The sequence below is a fragment of the Frieseomelitta varia genome, unplaced genomic scaffold, assembly GCF_011392965.1.
Source record: "Frieseomelitta varia isolate USP_RPSP 00005682 unplaced genomic scaffold, Fvar_1.2 scaffold_735, whole genome shotgun sequence".
NCBI classification, from domain to species: domain Eukaryota; kingdom Metazoa; phylum Arthropoda; class Insecta; order Hymenoptera; family Apidae; genus Frieseomelitta; species Frieseomelitta varia.
Genome location: NW_025110518.1, coordinates 247,787 through 260,955, shown reverse-complemented (window position 1 = coordinate 260,955; position 13,169 = coordinate 247,787). Strand labels below are relative to the sequence as shown.

Sequence of the window (13,169 nt, the reverse complement as noted above, 5' to 3'; positions counted from 1 at the left end):
CACACACACACACACACACACACACACACACACACACACACACACACACACACACACACACACATACATATAAAACAAAAGTGGAAGTTTTTCTGCGTTCGTGTGATGCAGCTGTAGCTGTTAGGCGAATTGCGGAAATATGCGTTGTATGGTGGCAACTTTGTTACTTTTAGAGCGGCAATTGTTAAATGATACACGTGGGGTCGAGGAGAGATTCAAGAGTGAGCGCTTGCATTTTCGATTTAATTTATTTGAGTTTCTAGCGATTAGGTGGGTCATTGGTGATCGATATCAATTGTCAGTCGAGTTCGATATTGCTTCAACTTATACGATACGTATACCGATGTTTAAATTTCTGTTGTAAAATAGGTTTCAGTCAATGTAGTATTTGTATTACGAATTTAATTCATTTGTGTTGCCTCGGTGATGAATAGATGTATACAGATTTTTCTACTTTAAAATTGTTCTAAACCAAGGTTGATATTCAATTATTGTTATTTAAATTTGTCTTCGTTTCAAAGTAGGCGTTCCGTTGTAAAATAGATGTTTGCAGTCTTTGAGAAATAATAAGAAATTGCTAATCCTTTCAGTACTCCAAAATTGTACCAATCTAGGGTTATTTCAGTTTTGTCAGTTCATCTTTTTATTCTGTTTTCGTAATTTTTTTCTTCTCCATTAAAATTTCACCATCAAAAAATTGATGGATACTCTTTGCGTATTAGTAAAAGCGTCAATATCTTTCTTACAAAGATTTCAAAATTCTTGGAGAAACTTTCAATTCCAATGCAAAATCATAGATCGTCTAAATTATAGCTTTAATCAATAATAATTCTAGCATTAATGCGACAACCTGCTCTGTAACAAGAGAGTGTATCAGGAAAATCCGTAAATTTCTAAATGAAAATGGATCGAGACATTTCTCTGAAATCCTTTTACGTCGACTCTATTTTCAGTGAGAATTTAATCCTCCTCTTCAGTTTCCTCTTCCTCTGACCAAAATTCCAAAAATCCGCCGTGTCGTTAGTCTGCGACGTTACGCGGAAAATTGCAAAAACAGCGTCTGCACGAAGAAGAGAACGCCTTTTCAGGCGTTACGCGTGGATTTCGTAGGAATTCCGTTGGATTACGTGGGCGGCAGATGTTTGGAGAGGAAGAGTTGATTCGGCGCGAGTATGTTGAGGAAACAGCTTGTTCCGGTGAATGGGGAGTACGTGCTCGGAGCAAGGTCTGCTCCGGACTTGGATTTGTTTTTCTTTTCTTCTTCAGTGTATACGGATGGTAGAAAATGGAAGAAATATTTACGCGGACATTGAATGATTTATGAAATAGTAATAAAGATCGTATTCCCTTTGCCGATGAATTTTTAATAGCTACGAGTACGTGATCGTGCAAGGTGGTTACATTCAATCTTTTTTGAAGGGATGAGGCATTGTTGGTCGAAAAAAGTGTAATTGGTAGAGAAACATACGTGGAAAGTAAGAAAAAAAAAATAAGAAAAAACACGTACGATTAAACACGCCAGAAATAAAGATGCACTTACATACTAATGCAACGAAATATATATTACACGCCCTTTATATTACACGATCCTCCACAACAATTTAATATTAATATTCAAAAATAAAATTTTGAAATATATCTCAGATATATATATATATGTATCGCGTATCTTCTCAGAAACGAAGCATCTCCAACTTTAACAAGGGACATTTCAATACTAATAACGATATATATCTTAAAATTACCAACAGAAATTAACGTGGTCGAGCGTATCCGTCTTCTGCCGCGATATCTATCCCCCGCGGTCTCCACGATCGCGCCGTTAACATTCGCGAACTTTTATCGCGAAGGAAATCTCGAGCAAATCTCGCGGACGATTGAGATGTAACGACCTCCTGCATGTTCTCTCTCGGTTAACTGCGCTCGTCTCCTCCGGTGTTTCTCTCCTCCCCCCGTTTTGTATAAACGCTACGGGGCCTCGAACAAATATATACGAAACGCGGCTCGTTTCTTCGGAACAATGTTACGATCTGTTGGTTATAATGTTAGGTTAGTTCGTTTTTCGCGGAACAGAAGGAGGCCGGCCGAAACGGGTGTGGATAATGTTTAACGTCTCGGCCAATGTTCAAGAACTCTGTAATTAGAAGGCTTGATGGATAGTGCCAGGCAAGAAAGTGGATGAAAGTTTTGTCCCGTCTCGACGATTTACGCGTTCTCGAATACGTAGTTTGGTCGAAGCTAGCTTCGGGACACAATATTCGATAAATCTTTGTCTCGTACTTGTGAACTTGGAAGAAAGTCTGGTCCGTAGCCGGATGAGTGTCGATAGATACATACTTTCTTTTTATTTCTCTTCTCATCGTTTCTACGAGTTAGATACATACATATGTTCTACAGGGTGGTTCGCTAGCAATCTGCCTTTTATAACTCTTGCGCACAGAGGAAGTGGAAAACTCTCGAGTTGATTATTTTGACCGAGACTTTCGACGGTCAATTTGGTTGAGGCAACCAAATGACCGATACCTTACGACGACTCTTTGAAATATTTATAATTGAAAATTTCATTCTATTGTAACGTTGTAAAATGAAATCTCGCTTAAATTCTTCGTAAGATTTTCATTTGTAGATAGACAGATGCCAAACTATGTGTGTGTATCTATAATCTTTGTTGAAACCAGTTTATACGGAAAGCAAATTTCCAGAAAATTTCATAAATTTCACGGAAGAGAGAGATGATCGATGTTAAACGAAATCAGGAAGCGGATAATATCTGGCACGTAGAGATATTAGGGAGGGATATAATCGCTTAATCGGCCCTTAAAGCCGAGTGACGTTGGGTGACGTTGTCAGCAGCCAGTGCCACCGTGTATGGTAAACCGATGAAAAACTGGAACGAAACCGGGGGGACGGTGCAATTATGTACGGGGCAATTATTCCATGCTCCAGATAGAACACGACCGTGAGAGGGTCGTAGTTGTAAACCGAACGGGATACGTTTATGGCGCGATTTAACTTGTAATCACGGGGGTGTATTGCGAAGCCAACGATAATGTCGTTTAATTGTTTCAGAATTTATTTTTTCGATTTATTTATTTACGGAAAGAACTTTACTATGAACGAATATCTATACTATATCCAACGAAGATTAAAGGCCGTGACTTTCTACGATATTTAATAGAAATGCATTACAGATTATAAAGAGTCTGATAATTTTAGAAACCAGTGATCTCCCTGAATAAACGATTGAATAAAATTATTCAGTGTAGTTATTCGCATAAAAACTAAATTAACCGTCGATCGCAACGACGATTAGCTCATATTACTTACGATACAATTAAAAAATTGTAAGTGTGTAAGAAGTGATAATGATTGCTCGGATGGATTGCACAAAATCTTACATAATTCCCACGAAAGTTGGATATAAAATACGATACGCGTGTATCATTTCTTTGAAAGGAGAAAAAGATAGTACTTGATAGTACGTGGGATAAAATTCACTCGTGGCATCAACTGATCAAGTAGAAAGCCGAGTTTTCTCCTTTACCGAAGAAATCCTGCCGATTTTTCGATCGATCGCGCGAGATCGAACTTTATCCGGGCTCCACTTTGCCCGATTGATTGCCCGTTCTCGAGCAGAACAATCTGCATGGATAGAAAGTAAATGGTCAATCGAATATGCGAGCACGAATTAAATTCGATTCCTCCTCGAAGCGTAGGAACGAGGTCGACGATCCTTGCTGGCAATAGGTTTGATAAATAATGACGATAAATAGGTCCTATCGCTTCCTCGATGAAAAAGCTAGGTTTTTCGTTTCGCCTGATGGGGAGAGCCCACGATACGTGATCGTATTCGATTTTCGTTCGTATTCCACCGACGCTCCGTTGCGTAGAATATATATTCTCGATGATGAATTAGAAAGTCAGCCGTGGCAAGTGTACCGCGTGCTGAGTTTCGTCGTCAGAGTTTCGTGGATGGGAACGTGGTTGGTTCGTGGACCAAGAATTGGACTCGGGGAGAAAGATTGGATCGTGCACCGCGAACGATCCATAGATCACTCGTGTTCGATCGATGGGTCACGTATTATTGCTGTACGTAAGCAGCGTGTATGGATTTCGAGGGGAATCGTTCTTCCCTTCTTTTCGATTTATTGTCCGACATTAATGCTTGCTTTCATCGGCAAGTGGGTGATTTATTCTCAAATTTATTTTGTTACGTGTAGACAGTGTACAGTGGCTCGTGACAATATTCGAACATTTGGCGCGATCTGTGCCGCAGAAAACATTTTGAAATTTCATCGTTGGTTGCTAAAGTTTTGAACCCAACATGAAACTCTACACGTACATACACAGAAGTCTGGTTTATCGCAAGATAATAGAAATTTCGCGCGCGATAGAAACATTTTTGAACAGCTTGCGACAATTTTAAATATTCCTCTCTCTCGTATCATTGTTCAAAAATGAAAAAAGAAAAGAATAGTCTCTCGAATCTTCCCGCTCGTACAAAGGCAATTTTGTTATCTAACGAGGCCAACGAGCACGCAATTCTCTCCACGCAGAGTGGCACGTGATCCACCAGTTGGAGCACACCTCCGTGAGCAACAATGAATTCTCGCGAAGAGAGAGGTCTGATAAGCCTCTCTCGACTCCGCTGAATAAGAAGCTGATAACGAAGCACCAGCTTCGGCGGCGTGGTGCCACGGTGATTCGCCACGTTTCACGGACAGACGGACGGACGGACGGACGCGGAAGACGATAGGCAGGAGTTACAAGTTTCCATTAGGATCTGCGCGTCAAGTTTCTTTTTCGGCGTTCGTCGTCACCCACACGCGACGCCCCCGAGGAAAATATAATCGGCGGGTTCACGCGCGCGCGCGGCTTTCACCGTTCGAGGGCGTTTCTCTCGAAAAGTGATACCGCAGCGTGCACGAACGAAAGTGCACGGGAAGGGGATCGCGGGAATCGGCCAGCTATGCCAGGGAATATCTTCGATTCGTCTCACGCGCGTTCGCGTCGACGAATCGATCCGCGCAACACACGCCGAGAAGAAATCCACGATCGCGTGCGACTATCAAAGCCAGTTCTCACCCGTGCATGGTGAATTGACGCTCCGCGTACGAGCGAAGGAATATTTCGTCCGACAATAATGCGACGACGAAATTTGTGGATCGTTGTACGAATTTGGTCAATTTTTACCAAGAGTATAAAGAATCTAGCAAAGTATATGGGATTAATAAAGATTCTAGATGAGAACGTGGAAGGAACTTTTGTCGAGTGATGGAAAGTGGAAAGTGGAAAGTGAAAAGGAAGAGGAGCAGTTGATTGTAGTTTAATTTTATTTTGATGAATTGCTCGTCAGGCTAGTCGAATGATTTTAATACGATTTGATAATATCGAAAAATGAAATGGGTTACGCGATTGTATTTGTTCGTGATACTTTGACTGCAATTTTTAAGTTCAGTCGTTCTTTATTATCGTTAGCGTTTGTTAACGTAATTAACTTTATTGTCAAATATAGAAAGTGAGCAGTATTTGTTGAATGGTGACGTATTGGTATTTGGTTGTTAATTTTTATTCTATCTTTTAATCGTCACTCGAACTTTGTTACTAGAAATCTTAAATAAAGTATCTACTGAAACTTTGATACAAATAATATCCTCCCGTGTCAAAATTTAGTATACACGATATCCTTCGAAACGCTATCAAGATTTTTATCCATTTACATTTATGTATTTATTTAAATTTGTATAAAAATTCCATGACCTAATTACAAATAAAGAATGAGTTTATTACGTGACGTTTATTGTATTTCTTCTTCACTTGTTCGTTTAATCTCACTCTCGTGGATATATATTAAATTAATGAATATATTATTATATATATATATATATATATATATTAAATTAATGAAACAAATAAATACATCAACAAACGCTGCTTCCTGCTGTGTTTGTCAGTGACGAATGGTGGTCAAGCAACCGAAGCAATCGAGAAAACATCAACACCGTCGGCGTTATGAGAGTCTCATTTACTGAAAATTATCCGATTCCGCCGTCTCGTAAAAATTCTTTCGGGGCAGGACGATAATAAATTTTCCAGCATTCTCGGTTCGGTCAAATCGCTTCCTTATCGGCATTTGTCAGGCAATAAAACTTTCTCGAGCATAACGGCCGCCAATGCAATCCTTATTTGCTTGTTTCCGTGCGTTCAGCGTTTCGACATCACACGCATCGTACGAGGTGTTTATGAGTTTATTTATCGTTTATTTATCGTATCCGCCTTGCCGGGGCTACCGTGCTCGCCACAGTTTCCTCGTGTTTCCCGTTCCTTTCACGAGGAAACGGGGACATTTCCTTCTCTCGAATATTAATTTTATTTCGACAAGATTCGATTAAGACGCGCGTCACAATGTTGTCTCTCGCTGGAAATAGAGGATTTATCTATCGTATCTTTTGTAAATCATGAACACACATATAAATCTGTTATATCTACGATATAATAAGATTTGATAAGATTTCACATCGGTATTTTATTTTCCATCGTGGATTATCGTGTACGCATATTTTATAATGCAATATTTATATCACAGTAATACAATACAGTACGATGTATATAATTATATATATATACAACTAAATATATGTAATACTAAATATTATAATATATATTGTATAAAAGGTGTTTTGCATTTATTATATTTAATTATTTTTATTTATTTTGTAATTACAATTATGCAATGTTTATTTCACTTCACAACCTCAGATTTTTTTACTTTAAACTCGCAAGACTAAAAATTCAAGTTTAGTTTCGAGTCACGCATAGTGATTTTACACGTATTGCGATTTTTTGAAAGCAAATCATCAAAATCAACAAGATTCACGAAAAACAGCTAATCGCACGACAAACAGCTAGTACTTTACATTGAAGAAACCTCTGAAAAATTTATTTCGCGAGAAATTGTGAAGAAATATTCACTGTCAAGAAACGGCTCTTCGCAGCTTTCGTTCGACTATCAATTAAGACAGAGATGGTCGTTGTTTCCCTAATAAATCCTATTTTGTATATCTAGGTAAATTCTTCTCTAACAAGTGTCACGTTTCGAGAGGTGACAGATTTTTCGAATCGAACGTAACGAGGGCCTGCATCGTGACTCGATGGCGAAAGCCAACGCGCGTCATTGTCAGTGATCGGCGTAATGACAGAGCGGCGCGACGCCCGGCGTCAGGCGCGTCAAATCGGAATTGTCGCTGGGTAACTGGTCCAAGACTTTCGCGCATTAGCCGCGTTTTCTATTCGCGGGAAAATCTTGGTTCGATGTTCACTTGGAGATGTCGTAGAGAAGAACTCGGTTCGAATGGACACGTGGGAAGAAGAAACGCAATTACTTTTTGGCCAATCCAAATAATTTATTACAGTTTATTTAAAGTTATTTTTTCGAAAGAAGTTTGAACAATCAGATTACACAATGAATTTGCATGGATGAACATTTCCAGACACACGTACGCCCATCTGTTAGAAAAAAAAAACATAATTACTTTTTGGACCAATTTATAATAGTTGAAAGTCAAGTTCTAATGGTTCGAAACACTGATGATTCTCATCGTTCAGTTGTATTGAGTTATGCTGTTCGCTCTGTTCTACAAATTCTCAATGGAATTTGCTAATCCCTGTGAAACTTATCACCACGAAAGCCAGTCGGTGGTTGGAAGCGTTAATATCACAGATCTAGCACCACTAGAGATCGATCTTTCTTTCTGCCGGTGTTCAGTTTCATTTATCGTTTCATAGATCGGGCGACCGTGCCGATGCTAGCCCAGATCCAACGATTACTCGTTACGACTAACCGTCGTAAAATCTCTCTCGTTCTCTCACTGCTGATCCTCGAACGAGGACTGACGGATCGATTTCATTACTCGTGGCGGACGAGCCTCGTACGTCTTCCCTCGGGTTTAGAACCCTTTCGCTAATCCTGTAGACGAAACGTGGCGATAGGGATTAGTCAGGAATGCCCTGCCGCTATCATTCATCAAGGCGAGTCGACGTAATCTCGCACTGTGTTCTCTCTGTTACAGATTTCCTGTACCGGCACAGCGTTACCATCGATAACGTTAGTACCGAGGTCGAGATACTGGACACATCCAGGTGCGAGGTGAGTTCTTTATCCTTTTTTTTTTTTTTTTTTTTTTTTTTTATATATATATTCTGCTTCACGATGCTTATATTATCTGCTTCCGTTTTTCTTCTTTTCTTCTTTTCTTCTTTACCTTTTTCCTTCTTTACCTTTATTCTTGATTTGCGGAGTACTGTGTCTTTGCCGTAAAGATTCTATCAAGGAATATCTTAATTTTTATATAGCAGGAGTTATCCTTCGTTCGCGTTTGATTTTTCAAATTTAATCGTCGAGCGGTAATAATCGCGAGGTCATCGCTACGAATAACTATGGTTATTTTATACGTATTATATTACAAATCATAACGGGTGAAGTTAATCAGTCCGTAAAACGCTCGTGCATGGCGATTGAGAAAATGTTTCTCTGCACTGAAAAAGCAGGAGCTCAACGCGTGAAAACCTTTCTCCAACGTGAAAAACGAAAAAGAGAAAGAAACGAAAAAGGATGAAAGAAACTGCGTGTGTATATACGTGGTTGCTCTTGCAACCAGTGGCACCTATCGCAAAATTATTATCACGAGGAACGTAATTTCTTTTCGTCGTCTGCGATCCTAACGATCCCGCGGGATTATTGATGGATTGGCGTTAAAATCTCACTCGGTGCGCCGAGCACGGTGAGAGAAAATGTACATTTACGGTCGTACGTTTATTTGACAGACTGATTTACCCGCGTGAGTTATGCCCGCTCGAGGTCTCGCGGCTGGCTGTAAATTATCCAAGCTCGCAACGGGATCGTCGGTCTTTGATTTCCGTTTTAAGCTTATTTCCTTCCTTTATTTGCTTCCATCGCGATTCCACCGCACGCCGATTTGTTCTAACAATATTTTCACAACGGTCTTGTTTCAGCTTCGAAATTTACTACATTGTGAATGCCCGTTGCAAACTCGTATTTCTATCGGTGGAATTGAAAAACATTAATGTAAATAGAAATCTACTGTTTTATCTACTGAGTATTTACTGTCCTGAGAATTTTTGTACGTTGAAAATTTTCATAAATATACACGAGTATATTTTGTTTATGATTGTTGAAAATAGAAATCTAATTTGTCTACTGAGCTTCAATACAAGTATCAAGAGAAAATTACTTGCTACCGATGTACATACGTACCTGAAATTTTTCACTCGCAAATCAAACTCCAAACTGCGAGGTTATTCACCTTGAATCCGAATTTACTCACCCTCCACCGGGAGGAAGCACGAAAAGAACAAAATGCAAACGAGCCAGCTTGTCTAGGTTGGTACAGTCATCGACACCGTTGTCGATGACTGGACATCGTCGTCGATCACCGGTCGAGGATCAACAAAACGACCAACGAAGATTCACATTCTGCGCGAAAGTCTGTTTTCGTCCCTTGCGTAGAAACCTCTCTCGCAACGCGTTAGGGTAAACGCGTTCCTCGCCGCGTGCGTTTACGTTTCCTTTTGCATTTTTTCGCGACGGTGCGTGGCATCGGCGCCCCTTTTATATTTATCTTCCATCTTCCATTGCCTGTAAACACGACTATTTCAGCTCGACGAGACGCTCGCGAGACCAAAACGTGGAGGAACGCGCTTCTCATTCCCTGTCTGTTTTCAAGGACAATTGATATGTTATTAATTTTACATAAGATGTTCTTCAGATTTTCAGATTTTTAGCTCGGTCCCGTTTATACGAAATTACGATTATAAATATTTACGTATTATATAACCAATCGTTTCCTTTCTTTTTCTGATTGTAATCGGACTTTAACTTGTCGTACGAAGATCTTTTCTGGAATCCAAAAATTTCCATACAAATTGTATTTGTAGTTATTATCTACTATGGACATGATATTTTCTTGATTAAATTAAAAATAGGTGGAAAATATATTTCCGTCTTTTTTGAGGCTTTTCAAATGTACATTGATCTTTAATCCTTTGTCTTATTAATTTCTCATCGTTTCAAGAAGCATCGACTTTTTGTTTTTTAATTTTTCAATATATTCACACGAGCATAGTTTTGCTATTACATTTGAAATTATTGCGTAAAGTTTTAAAATATTCAAAATTATTGCGTTTTCGATCCCATCCTAATTATTATTCCGAAATATCTTGAGCTTACATCAGCTGAGGGAACTATGTATATTTTCTACATGCTGTGTAAGCAGATTACATATTGAAATTTTGACTAGGCAAATAATGTTAGACGGTCGGCTAGGCAAATTTGTCGTCGACTAAAATTAACTCGTGATTTCCTCGTTTTGCGTGGTTCCATTCAGCCAAGTTAAGTTTGATTAATGAGGCAAGGCGTTGAAACATTCTACTCATTTAGAGATGTATAGACTCGTGATGAAGATGGGCGTTAATTTAAAGCAAAATATCGGACAATGTAACCTCTAAATTTCGGAGTTTAATATTAGAACCTATTACAACGGAACTCTGTATTTAGAACTTTAATGTTAGAACATTGCAAATTTACAATGGTTTGTTCTCGGGAATGTTTTCTTATAAAATACATCGGACAACGTCATATCTAAATTTCGGTTTGGTTAGAACTTTGTAATATTAGAACTTTGTAATATTAGAACTCTGTATTTAGGACTTTAATATCAGAACACTGCAAATTTACAATGATTTATTCTCGGGCATGTTTTCTTATAAAATAAACACGGAGAAATTAATCTTTAGTTAATAGTTAATAGTTAATACAGTCATTCTATTGAAAAAGTTATTATTTCCATCAAAAGTTAAATTTAAAAAAATGTTCATACTAATGCATGATTTCTTCTCCGTGTGTATTTCGTTTAAGTACAAAATTAATTTATTACATTCAGAAAAATATTAGGTCGAAATGACCCGATATATTCATACTTTGAACTTCAAAATCGAGAGAACCAAATTCTCCTCGCCCTATACCGACCATTTCACGATCGGCCAATCCTCGACGTATCACGGACCAAATTCCAGAGCGCAGATTCCTCACGATTTCTCTCCCATAACTAAAATACCACCTGGCGGTACGTCCAATCTCTCTCTCCGAAATTCTCTCACCGGTTGCACACGAGTCCCCTCCCCTATTTGCTCCGCTGAAACTCTACTCCGACATTATCCACCTAATGGACCGGCCAACCATCGTACCAGCAATCGTCTCGGCCTGACCTTCTAATAGCGGGATGATTTATGCAGAGTTTTCGAAGAGCTCCGCTCGATTCGCCACCGGTGGCAATAATTTACGATGCCGAGAACAATGGACTCTCTCTCTCTCTCTCTCTCTCTCTCTCTCTCTCTCTCTCTCTCTTTCTCCGTAATGGACAGAACAGAAGAGGACCGGCACACGGCGGAATTCCCAACGAGGATTCCGCTCTAGCTGCGACAGGTGAACGAACACGGCGTGTTCCGCGCGAGCGTGGCCAAGCCGCTCGGAGTTTTCCTTCGGCCGCGTACGTAATGCCGCGTTCGTACTACACGTTCGCGAACAGCTCGCCAGCGAATCATGTTCGCCAGTAGCGTGGGACAGTCCTGCGAACAGTACACAGGCGAGCACAGGTTACAGCGAACTCGTCTGCTAATAGGGAACGAAAGCTGTTCAGGAAGTGTTCAGTTTATTGTTATTATTATTATTATTATTACATATGTCATTATTATTCGGTACATTATTGATTGATTGATCGGCGATTTTTGGATAAACTATATGCCTATTTTTCGTACTGGAAATTTCAACTGGTACCACTCTCTGACATAATCTCTCAAACGGATAATACATATATAATACATTGTCATTCTTTCAAAGACGTTTCTCCACATGTACTGCTCAGATGCCAAATTAATTTATTTTATATAAAGTTCTCAACGAAGTTTTCAGTATTAAAGTATCAAATCGATATGGGGGATGGACGAGTGGTTCACACGTGTTACGTCATGTGTACTCGTGCATTTAAAACAGCGATCCTCCATTGACATGCGTTTCACGTACCGCGTATACATACATATGTTTGCAAACAGTAGTGATGCTCGTTTGATATTTACATGTATGAACGTATTGTAATCATCTTTGTGTCACTCTATTTAATTGATAAAACGTAATTCCTCTCGCTGCAACGTTTTAGCGAGGTATCGAGTAACGAGTAACTGTAATTTCAAAAGTCTGATATATACAGATATCGAAAATGCATCTGTAATAAAGGAATATCAAACGAATATCAAAACATTTATTTATTTGATACTTTTATCGATCAATTATTAATTTATGTTACAATACATTCGTATTTGTAATTACAATTATTATACTGCATATATATAAATTGATACATCAGTAGATGATTGATATTTTGACGAGCTATCAAATGGTTTATAGCTCCTCGATTTAATATCAAAATTTCACATACACGTGTATCGATTGCTTTCCACGGAATGTTTACTTTATTTATTTGTGATAACGAAAATCATAGAAGAAAGTCACGGAGAAGCAATTATTCGCTCAACTAAAATATTTCTATCTCTACGAAATAGTTACGAAACAATTACAATCGATGACTGCCAGTCACCAAGTTTCAAAATTTTCGCAATTAATATCCTCGACGCAGTAATAACGCGACAAGGTTATCCGTATTACCGATCTTTCTGTTAACAAGAAGTTTTTCCATCAACCGGCTGTTATTTTTGTTCGCCGATTGAAAATACGCAACGTGCATCGGATATATGCGATACCGATCGCCAGCTCTAGCCAGCGTGAAACCATGCCTAACAGCGTGTAACACGAAAGTCGCGAACGTGAGCGCGAACCGGCAGTCGCAAGTCGCAAGTCGCAAGTCGCCTAGATACGAATTTAAAGGCGATCGTTATTCAATTCAAATACCACGGGTAACGGGCCCTCGTCGTAGGATTTCCGCTTCGGCGTTGTTTCGCGTGCCGCCGGCTGGGTTCGTTGCCGTATTCTAGAAGAATCGGGTTAAGGAAGGTCAGGCCTGCGGGAGACGATCGGCCGTGAAACTGGCCGATTCCGCGGAGATTTGGGTTAAGTAAGGTCAGGCCGGTTCAAACGAGAC

The 13,169-nt window shown here is 39.4% G+C and overlaps 1 protein-coding gene across 2 annotated transcripts in view; it reads left to right on the top strand.

The window, feature by feature from the left end:
• LOC122535537 (ras-related and estrogen-regulated growth inhibitor-like) overlaps positions 1-13,169 on the top strand; it is a 73,793-nt gene that overhangs the window by 22,341 nt on the left and 38,283 nt on the right. For both annotated transcript variants that reach the window (XM_043667164.1, XM_043667163.1), the window contains exon 4: positions 8,070-8,146. In XM_043667164.1, coding sequence (XP_043523099.1) covers positions 8,070-8,146 — 77 coding nt within the window. The remainder of the gene's footprint in view (positions 1-8,069; positions 8,147-13,169) is intronic.